Source organism: Apium graveolens, chromosome 8 (genome assembly GCF_009905375.1).
Source record: "Apium graveolens cultivar Ventura chromosome 8, ASM990537v1, whole genome shotgun sequence".
In the NCBI taxonomy this organism is placed as follows: Eukaryota; Viridiplantae; Streptophyta; class Magnoliopsida; order Apiales; family Apiaceae; genus Apium; species Apium graveolens.
Window position 1 is genome coordinate 35,403,594 of NC_133654.1, and position 11,476 is coordinate 35,415,069.

Sequence of the window (11,476 nt, forward strand, 5' to 3'; positions counted from 1 at the left end):
GATTTTCAACAGATAAAAAAATTCAACGGATATTAATTTTCAACGGATAATGAACATCCGCCGAGATGTAAATTTTGACTTAGCCAAAATTTCATCTTTATAAGAAAAATCAAATTTGATTCCGGCTGCATTACAAGTTTCTTAGACATGAAAACAATTTAGGAATAATTAAGCACACCTAACTCATGTACAAACCTAGTAAAGGTGGATTCATAAAGTGGCTTTATAAAGATGTCTGCAAGTTGCTTCTCACTTGAACAAAATAAAATTCTACAGTACCATTCATGACATGTTCTCGAATGAAATGATACTTGATCTCAATGTGCTTGGTCTTTGAATGCTGAACAGGATTTTCAGTAATAGCAATGACACTTGTGTTGTCACATAAAATTGGTATCTTGTCCACATGTAGACCATAATCCAATAACTGATTTTTCATCCAAAGAATCTGTGCACAACAACTACCAGAAGCAATATATTCAGCCTCAGTTGTAGAAGTAGAGACTGGATTTTGTTTCTTACTAAACCAGGACACTAGCTTGTTCCCTAAAAATTGACAGGTTCCTGTTGTACTTTTTCTATCAATTTTACAACCTCCATAATCTGCATCCGAATAGCCAATTAGATCAAAACTAAAATCTCTAGGATACCAAATGCCAAGTTTTGGTGTTCCTTTGAGATATCTGAAAATTCTCTTAATAGCTAGTGAATGAGATTCTCTAGGATCAGCTTGAAATCTAGCACAAAGACAAGTAGCAACCATTATATCTAGCCTACTGTTTGTTAAATATAAAAGTGAGCCAACCATACCTCTATAGCTTAAAATTTCCACACACTTTTCAGTAGTGTTCAATTTAAGTTTAGTGGCAGTGGCCATGAGAATTTTTGAAGATGTGCAATCCATTAAGTCAAACTTCTTTAAAAGATCATAAATATATTTAGTTTGACTAATGAATATTCCATCACTAACTTGCTTAACTTGTAAACCAAGAAAGTAAGTTAGTTCTCCCATCATGCTTATTTCATATTTACTCTGCAGCAATTTGGAAAACTTTTTACAAAGTTTCTCATCTGCAGAGCCAAATATAATATCATCTACATAAATCTGAATAAGTATACTGGAGCCATTAACATTTCTAAAGAATAGATTTTTGTCAACAATACCTCTCGTGAAGTGATTTTCTAAAAGAAACTTTGACAATGTGTCATACTAGGCTCTAGGTGCTAGCTTCAAACCATACAGTGCTTTCAAAAGATAGTAGACATAATCTGGAAAGTTGGGGTCTTCAAAACCAGGAGGCTGACTGACATAGACTTCCTCCTCCAAATCTCCATTCAGAAATGCACTTTTGACATTCATTTGATAGACCTTGAAATTGGCATGGGCTAAATAGGCTAGAAAAATCCTAATGGCTTCAATTCTTGCAACATGAGAAAAGGTCTCATCATAATATATTCCTTCTTGTTGACAATAGCCCTTAGCAACCAATCTAGCTTTATTCCTGACTACTATGCCATTTTCATCCATCTTGTTCCTGAATACCCATTTGGTGTCAATAGGATTCTGGCATTTAGCTTTGGGTACCATCTTCCATACCTTATTTCTTTTAAATTGGTTTTGCTCTTCCTGCATAGCTAAAACCCAATCAGGATCCAACAAAGCTTCTTCTACCTTATTGCTGTATAGACATTCTTCTTAAGTTGCTTTCCTAGTTTGCACTCTTGAAGTTGCATCACCAATAATTAGTTCAAATGGGTGATCTCTAGTCCGTTTTTTGTTGTTGTGGTAGATTAGCTCTAGATGAAGAGGCCTCAAATTTGTCTTGTTGTGTGACTGAGTTTTGACTAGAAGAAACTCCCCCTGAGTTTGTGGATCTTTGACTTGAAGTTGGGTCCTTTATCTATATTGTCTGCATTGACTTTCAATTCTTATTGATGGTTCAACGGATGTTGATCTTTTCCTTTCGACGGATGATGCAGATTGTCTCTCAATGGATGATGCACCTTATCTCTAGACGGATGTTGAATTATGTGCTTCATTTGTTGTTGACTTTTTTGCATTATCCTTATAGATTATTTCTTGATCACTTTCATCATCACTATCATCACAGTTCATCTCAACATTGTCAAATTTAAGGCTTTCATGGAAACCTTCATCTTGCAGTACTTCAATCTTCTTATCATCAAACACAATATGTATAGATTCAATAATAATGTTGGTTCTGATATTGTAGACTCTGTATGCTTTTCCAACTGCATACCCACAAAAAAAACCTTCATCTGCTTTGGCATCAAACTTTCCATGCTGCTCAGTTTGATTCCTTTGAATGTAGCATTTGTAGCCAAAGACATGAAGAAAGTTTATTGTTGACTTCCTGTTCTTGAATAAATGATAAGGGGTCATGCATTTTGCTTGATTAACCAAATAAATATTCTCAGTGTAGCATGCAATATTTATAAATTCTGCCCAAAAGTAATTTGGCAACTTTGATTTTTCTAGCATTGTTCTTGCAGCTTCAATAAGAGATATGTTCTTCCTTTCCACCACTCCATTTTATTGTGGATTCCTTGCAGCTGAAAACTCATGCATGATCCCATTTTCTTCACAAAACAACCGCATTGCAGAATTATTGAACTCAGTTCCATTGTCACTCCTGATTTTTCTAACTTTGAGATCAGGATGATTGTTGACTTGCCTTATATGATTGATAATAATTTCACTAGCTTCATCTTTAGATCTGAGAAAATATGTCCAAGTGAAATTTGAGAAATCATCAAAAATCACTAGGCATTATCTTTTCTTTGAGATTGACAACACATTGACTGGTCCAAATAAATTCAGTAGTTGTAGCGGTTCTTCAATTGTAGATTCAAGCTTCTTTTTGAATGATGCCTTGATTTGCTTTCCCTTTTGACAGGCATCACACAATCCAACCTTTGAGAACTCAACTTGAGGAATGCCTCTTACAAGATCTTTCCTGACTAATTTATTCATAGTCTTGAAGTTCATATGGGACAGTTTCTTGTGCCACAACCAACTTTCATCCTGATTTGCCTTACTGAAAAGATAAGTAATAGAATTTGCATTTGATGAATTGAAGTCAGCTAGATACACATTTCCTTTTTTCATTCCAATGAGAATCACTTTGTTGTTCTTTTTTTCTGTAACAATACCGGCTTCTAAATTGAATGTTACCGAGTTTCCATTGTCACAAAGCTGGCTGACACTCAAAAGATTGTGTTTGAGTACATCCACTAGAGCAACTTCTTCAATGATGACATTATCTTTAAAAATCAAGCCATATCCCACAGTATATCCTTTGTTGTCATCTCCAAAAGTAATACTTGGGCCAGCTCTCTCCTTGAACTCAGTGAGCAGGGTAGAATCTCCAGTCATGTGCCTTGAGCAACCACTATCCAGATACCACAAATTCTTTCTATTTCCCTACACACATCAAAATCCAATTAAGTTGATTTTGGTATCCAAGTTTCCTTGGGTCCTGCCTTGTTAGCCTTCTTTTTAGGTTTCTTAGGCTTGTCCTCATTTGACTTAGGTGAATGAGATTCAACCTTAGTCATTAGAGTAGGGCTTTGAAAACCATTTATAATTGCAAAATTATCATGCACAGGTTGGTTAACATTAAATGGCATATTATGTGCAAATATGTTATTCCAATATGGCATGCTCAAATGACATTTGAGGCATACTGAATGCAGCATAGTAAGGGTTTTGTGCAAATGGCATATTAGCAAATTGTCCATTCAAATTTTGTGCAGGCATTACAAGTTTGCAATTAACAGACAAATGATTAACACTATCACACTTAACACAGATTTTTCTAGGTGCATACTTATCAGGTGTGTAGTTGTTATGTTTGTTAATTCCTAATTTCTCATTTATGTTATTTTTGCTTTTGGAATCTGCCTTGACCTCAATTTTCTCTAATATGTCACTCAGTTGCTTCATTAACAGATGCCCAACATTGACTCTTTTGTTTTCCTTGACTTGACTTGTTTCACCTGTGACAAAATTCTTGGAAACTGATCCATATTTCTCATTGATTTTGGATAGTTTAGCTTTGCTAATTAGTTTTTTTTTCATTTGACGGATGTGGTTCTTTGTCTTTCAGCAGATAATTCATTTTATCATTTGACGGATAATCTTCATTATCCGTTGAATCTACATCCGTTATAAGTCCTTCTACCAAACTAGGATCCAGTTTTTCCTTGCTCTTTTTCAAGGCTTCTTCACAGACTGATTCTATACCTTAAACTTTAGCAAATTGGGTATGAACATCTCTTGATGACTTCCAGACCTTGATTACCTCTTGCTCTCGTTGAAGCTGCTTTCTTAAATCTCTTCTTTCTTTAAAGATTCAGTCAGTTGTTCTTTAGCAATTCTACACTCTATTTTCAGTTTCTCAAACTCAACAAATTGAGTTTGTAACATAATATTTTTTCACTTAAGAACAAATTATTTTCCTTAATTTTTCTGTTTTATTTAGTGAGAGATTTAAGTGTAACACGTAAGTGATATAATTCTGTTGACATGTCATTTATAACATCATTACCCTCATCTTTAGAAAGGTATACTAGATTAGTAGTGATTACATGATTGCTTTGAGAACTGACCTCTGCTTTATCTGATTTGGCCATTAGAGCTAGATTGACATAGCTTGTTTCTTCATCTTCATCTACCCCATCAGCTACCCAGTCATTTTCTTGAGTCAAGAAAGCCTTTTCCTTTTGTTTGAGCAATTCAAAGTATTTCTTTTTTATAATCCACAGGCTCAAACTTCTTTCTTTCAGAATCAGGCTTTCTTCATTCACTTGCAAAATGACCACTCAAGCCACATTTGAACCATTTGAATTTGGATTTATCCATCATGTTCTTATTTGGCTTGGCTGCTCTAAAATTCTTTTTGAATTTGAGCTTGGAAAACCTTCTTGATAGGAAAGCTAGATGTTCATTTATGTCTTCCATTTCATCCTGACTGAGATGATCTTCATGCTCAGCCACTAGACCTTTTCCTTTGCTTTCACAAAACCTGGAGTTTGGTGCAGATTCCACAACTTCAACCTTCATCTCTTTCACTCTCTCTTGTTTAACCACCAAAGCCACAGATCCTCCCTTCTTCCTTCCTTTCTCTATTTGCTCATCTTGTTCCATCTCAAGCTCATAAGTTTTTATAATGCCATACAATCTCTCCAAAGTAAATTGCTTGTAATCTTGAGAATTTCTGAGAGAGAAAATCATAGGCTTCCACTCTTTTGGTAGAGATCTAAGTAATTTCAGGTTTGAATATTTTGTTTGATAGACTCTTCCATGCAATTTTAGTTCATTTAGTAGTTTTTGAAATCTACTAAAGATGTCACTCAGAGATTCACCGTCTTCACAATGAAAGTGCTCATGCTGCTGAATTAGAAGTTGTATCTTATTTTTCCTCACTTGTTCAGTTGCATCACATATGATTTGAATTGTATCATAAATATATTTAGCAGTTTTGTAGTTGATGACATTATCAAACATATCTCCATCAAGACCATTGAATATAATGTTCATAGCCTCCTTGTCTTTGTGTACTTGCTCAATGTCTTCATCTGTCCATTTTGATTATGGATTTGGAACACTTTGCTCATGACCTACAACATCTTCAGTATCTGTAGCAGCTCTTCGAGGAACATGAAGGCCTTTCTCAATGCAATCAACATATCTTTCATCTTGAGAGAGAAGATGCAGGTGCATTTTCACCTTCCAATGCTGATAGTTGTCTTTATCCAAGAAAGGGATCTTCACTCCAACATCCTTTCTGCTCATGTTGTTAGTTTCTTTGATCTTTAAATCTTAGTGTGTCAAGAGTTTGCTCTAATATGAATTGTTATTCCCAAATAATCTAATAAGTAGAATTACAGAAGGGGGGGGGTTGAATGTAATTCTTGGTTTCTTTTCAATCTTTTGAAACTTTTTGCAAATATAAATATAACTGTGTATGAATATGCTAAGTGCGGATAAGAAATATTCAAGTATTCAAAACACAAAGTAAATAAACAAGGATGTTTAAAAACTTTCTGGTGGATTATTGTTTCCACTATATATATATATATATATATATATATATATATATATATATATATATATAAATGTAGAAGATCTCTGTGATACAAAAAGCACACAGCTGCTTACAAGTGAATTTACAAAGAGAGAACTAAGAAATTCTTAACATATTGTGCCTTATCTATTTCTCAGTTCTTTCGATCGATATTTTTCTACTTGCCACTCTTGGTTTATATATTACCAACTTACATGTGAAAGAGACAAACTAATAAAACAAAACTGTCTAAGTCTAATCACATGTTTCTTCACTTCTCCATCTAGCATCTTTCTATTTCTTCAAGTTAGCATGGAAATGAAAATGCTTCTTGATCTTCATAATAATGATGACAGGCTGGAACATTACTTTTGTGTATAATCAACTCATGTGACTGTCAAGTCACTATCCTATTTAAATTTGTCATCCGTCGAGACTCTGTTGAATCATCCGTCGATACTCTATTGGGTCATCCGTCGAATGTGACTTGGGTCATCCGTCGAAGCCTTGTAGAAATATCCGTTGAAAGTCTTTCCATAATAGTTGATCTAATTTCACTTATACAAAATTCTAAGGCATCTAATATATACAATTAGCCAACCTATATTGCATATCATTCTTGTAGTCAACCTGACTTAGAATATCCTACAGCTTCTAATTATCTAAGACATTACATTACACAGAAATGTGCTACAAACACTTATTTAAAACATAAGCTACTATTTCAACGGATGACAGAGAAGATTATCCGTTGAAAGTTACAAATACACTTAATTCGATCTATTAAGGTATTTTGGTAAATTATCATTAAGCCTACAACATATTCCTAACAAGATGAATGGAAACTATATATAATCAGTAAGTCACCTACCAGAGTATTTTTCTTTAGGATAAATGTCTTGATGTCGAGGGTATTGGTAATAAGGGTGTTGGTTGAGCCCAATTTGTGAGGGAAGTATTTTAAAAAGAAATTAAAAAGAAATGTAAGTTGCTGGTTTTTTAATACAAATATTTGCGTAATGAATTATGTTCTATTTTGCTATACGATGTGGTGATATTTCCTGTTCTGCAAAGATTAAAAGTCATGTATGAGCAAACTCGAGCATAAAAAGAAAACGAATATGAGGGAAAAGATTTCCCTGCTTAACACTATATAGTTAAAAAGAATGAATAAGCACCCACATATATTCTTGTTTTGTAGTTTGTGATAATACATATATAATGAGATATTGTCTCCCTGGATGTTATGTTGTAATTAGTTTTCTCCTAATATATGTTGCTCTTCTAATAGTCCAATAGTGGAGTCGGAGGATGTTATAAATTTAATGTTATTATGATATTTTCAAATGAAATATAATTTGTAGCATGTTGTTTTGGTTGGTGCAGTTTGAAGGGCCAGGAAAAAAGAGGAGGGTAAGAGTTTGTTCGCCTCTTCAATAAGAAATATTATGCCTTGCACTTTATCTTTTATTGGCGAAGAAGAAAATAAAAAGCTAAAACAGCAATTAGTAGAGATGAACGTCGGATGAGAGCAATGAAAAAATAATTATCCATGATTATTGAGGAAACAGTTCGAGTTCGATGTCTGCATTCTCCTGCAAGTTTAGTTTAAATGATGACAATAAGTATTTGTTTTAGAGTGTTCAATATGAACTTTGACATACAACATATGTATGTTGCATTTGAGGGGTAGATCTTGCCATAACATAGTACTGATTCAAAATTATTAGGTTTGCTAATTTTGGATATTGGATATGAAATTAGATCATAGTATTTTAATCATCGGGCTAGACTGATGTTGTAACTTTAAGTCAAGTTTAAAATCAGTATTATGTCGAATTATTCATTTTATTTAAAATAATTTTAGTACCATGAACCAAAATTAGCAACATTTAATTATGTTGCACCATTGTTCCTACTTTTAACAACTAAGGATCGGTTGGTAGAGATCAATGGAAATTTCGTTAGCATATGGTTGCAAGTAATACCAAACATGGTGATCAGTTAGTAAATTGGTCGGGTCATTGTTGTTTTTTGAAATCAAAATTTTTTTTGTTAGGTTGTTAGTATTCCATTTTTAAGTTTAATAACAGAATAGAAAATTCGGTTAAAAAATAGCTTTCCAATTTCAGCTATCATTCCGTTGGCACGATGACTTATCAACGGATTTCATTAATGTGCCAACCAAATTTTCTGTTGTAATATATGAATTTTCTTGTAATGATCTAATAGTTTATCCGTAAGATATTAATAAAGAAGAAGTCATAGCAATTAATCAGATTTTTATAAAAATTGGATCTATTATAATATAATTATATGTATATATTTATATAAATTTCGAATTCACGTATATTATTGAATTTGAAAGGTAACTGACACGTATCGTTACCTTAGTTAAAAGATAGAAAATTCAAATTACAGGAGGAAAGGTGTGAGGTTGAATTTGGTTGTTTATAATTTAAGATTGAGTCCTAATTGTATACAAATTATTATTATTATTAATTAGAATGTTAAAAAATTAAAAAATTTGTTACAACGTGATTGTTCTGAAGTTTAGGATTTTTTTTATTGATCCTAAAATAACTAATAGTTTTTTGATTTTTTTTTGACAAAAGCTGGAGATTTTATTAATTCAAATCCATCTCAATACAATTTTGAATAATAGCAGGAACAGTCCTCCCGTCAAAACTACGATCAGGGTAGTTATATGATTCTCTAGCTAGTTGATGAGCAACCATATTCGCAGATCGTTTAACAAAAAATAAAGAAACTTTGTGAAGTCGTTTCAACATGCTATGACACTCCTCAATAATTCCACCGAAATATGACCTCATTGGAGTATTACTTCGAATGGCTTGAACCGCCACCAAGCAATCTGACTCCAGGACAGTTTAAGGCCACTGCATCCTATCAATCCAACTTAGAGCTTCCTTTATAGCCAATGCCTCCGCAAGAACTGGAGACACCAAGTGTGTGTGAAGTACGGACTTTGCTGTAATGAGAGCACCATCTGATCCTCGAGCTATCAATCCAAAACCAAACGCATTCTGATCTTCAAATGCAGCTGCATCTACTGACACCTTAACTACATTTGTTGAAGGTCGAACCCAAACGACAGCACCATCTCCTTCACCAATCGGCTGGAGACTGGGCAATGTTACTCTACTTTGGGCAATATTCCACTGTGTAAGGTGTTGCATCGCTTCAGCAACTATTTTATTAATTCTTGTATACTTCTGGTTCCACACTAAATCATTTCTTGCTCTCCAGATAGTCCAACAAACCATTACCACTTCAGCACACTTCGACTTGTTTTCTGAATCAAAGATCATCTGAACCCAATTCATGAACTCCATTTGATCATCCCATTGTTTGCCTGGTAACACCACAAACCAGCATTGTCTCGCAACTGGGCAGTTGACCAAACAATGCATAATAGTTTCAGCTGCAGTCTTACAAACCGGACAATTACACTATACAGGAACATGCTTAGTTTGAAGTTGTGACAACGTTGGAAGACACTGCGATAAAGCACGCCACATTAAGTTGATAGACTTTGGTGGAGCTTTGATGCGCCACAATTTTTTCCAAACACTGCTATAATAGTTTTTTATTAGTTAACTGAATTCTAAATATAGATAGACCAGGTGGTATTATAATACAGGACAGGATTGAAAAAATCAATCTTTTTTAGTAGTAAAATCAAAACATGATCTCTCTCCCTCTTATTACTGGATCAAAGATGATATCAGTATTCTTTGGTAGTAATCTCATTATTATTTGGGCAGTGGGAAAGCGCATAATTCATGAGTTGATAACAACGAATATTAAGCAACAAAACAGGGTATTCTTGACAATCATCATCTACCCAAATGCAACTTAAAAATCTCAGAACTGTTGAAGGAAGTCGAATATGTGCTTGTTAATGTCATCAGGTTTTTCTTCATTAATGAAGTGAGCTACACCTTTCATCACAATAACTTCCTGCAACAATGGCACCAACTTCTGGAACTCTCCATTGTGTATAAATTCCTTGGAGCCCGGCATGTGATAAACTAAATCAAGATCCCCCATAATAAATTTTGTCGGTACCATTACCTGAGCCCCTGTCCAAGGTGCGGTAAGTTCCCATGTTCTGATGCATCAAACCAATAAATCAATTGACCATGAAAAGAATTCAAGTAGTTGATCATAGAGGCATTTAGTTTCACTTAAATATTTATGGGAAAGATTGAGTTAATTAACTTACAAACCAACAGCTCGATAGTAATTGATGGGACCAGTAAAGCCAGTTTTCTCAAATTTAGTGGCATAGTAGTCGAAATCTTCTTCTGACATCCAACAAGGCAAGGAAGAATCTGTTGAGTCTTCTTTATATTTTGCACCTTTGGGGAAGAAGATCGGACCAGTTTCACGGGACAACAGAAACTTCTTAAGAAATGTTTTAGTGCCAATGTTATTTGCAATTTCGGTTTCCATGTCTCCTGGTTCCTTCAACATCACATAAAGTGTTAAAGACAATAAATAATGGACAAAGATTTGGGAAACAAGCTGATCTTAATTGCAAGTTAGAGAAGTGAAAAAACAGAGACTAACCTGAAATCTGACCATATAATAGTCCTCACCATAAAAAGCCTTCATCGAATCAATCATATTAGCTGAAGGATTCCTATTTAAATATTGGCAGCTCAAAGAGACAAACGCTTTAACTCTATCAGGCCTGAACAAATTAAGATACCATGCTACATAGGCACCCCAACCATGGGCCACTACAAACACCTGCTCACTAGGTGCAATCACATCGAGCAGTGCAACGATATCTCCAACGACATGGAGAATCGTGAACTTGGTTGGATCATTAAGAGGTGCACCTGTAGTGTCGCCATAGCCACGAAGATCAGGAGCCACAGCATGGTAGCCCTTAGAAGCCATGAAATGGATTTGATGGCGCCATGAGTACCACAGAGTTAGGAAGCCATGAAGAAAGAGTACTAGTGGCCCTTGGCCTTTCTCAGCTATGTGGATGTTCAGGCCATTTGTGTTTATCATTTGGTGCTCAATACCTTCCATTTTGTTCACCGGTCTTTAATAATTTCTGCCCACGCTTTATAAAGAAGGATGGTATGGACTATAAAACCTATTCCAAGCTGGTGTTCCAAACCACGCCTACTTCTTCGAACATTCCCAAACTACCACGTTTCTATATTATTTAACAAAGTTTTACAAAAAGGGCAAATACTATACCCTATATTATATTATAAGAAAAAGAATTTTGGGGGTGCGGTCGTTATTTACTGAATTTACATTAATACCATTATTTATTATTTTATCATTTTTTACTTATTATTTATCATTTTTACTAATTATCCTTACTAAATTTGTATATA

General features: G+C 34.3%; 2 protein-coding genes across 2 annotated transcripts; both read right to left on the reverse strand.

The window, feature by feature from the left end:
- Nucleotides 1–8,980: 8,980 nt before the first annotated feature.
- Nucleotides 8,981–9,523, reverse strand: LOC141679487 (uncharacterized). Its single transcript, XM_074485980.1, has one exon. It carries the CDS (start codon nt 9,521–9,523, stop codon nt 8,981–8,983), a length of 543 nt encoding a protein of 180 aa, XP_074342081.1.
- Nucleotides 9,524–9,843: 320 nt separating this feature from the next.
- Nucleotides 9,844–11,191, reverse strand: LOC141678195 (epoxide hydrolase 1-like). Its single transcript, XM_074484454.1, has 3 exons — nt 10,686–11,191; nt 10,339–10,580; nt 9,844–10,224 (listed from the first exon to the last, which is right to left on the reverse strand). The coding sequence occupies exons 1-3, from the start codon at nt 11,157–11,159 to the stop codon at nt 9,978–9,980; spliced, it is 963 nt and encodes a 320-aa protein (XP_074340555.1). The 5' UTR covers nt 11,160–11,191; the 3' UTR covers nt 9,844–9,977.
- Nucleotides 11,192–11,476: the final 285 nt, after the last annotated feature.

Excerpts from the sequence above, each read along its gene's own strand:
- LOC141679487 (XM_074485980.1), bottom strand. The coding sequence starts at position 9,523 with ATGCATTGTTTGGTCAACTGCCCAGTTGCGAGACAATGCTGGTTTGTG.
- LOC141678195 (XM_074484454.1), bottom strand. The coding sequence starts at position 11,159 with ATGGAAGGTATTGAGCACCAAATGATAAACACAAATGGCCTGAACATC. Across the intron at positions 10,581-10,685 it reads ATTATATGGTCAGATTTCAG|GAACCAGGAGACATGGAAAC; the intron begins GTTAGTCTCTGT and ends GTGATGTTGAAG. Across the intron at positions 10,225-10,338 it reads TACTATCGAGCTGTTGGTTT|AACATGGGAACTTACCGCAC; the intron begins GTAAGTTAATTA and ends TTGATGCATCAG.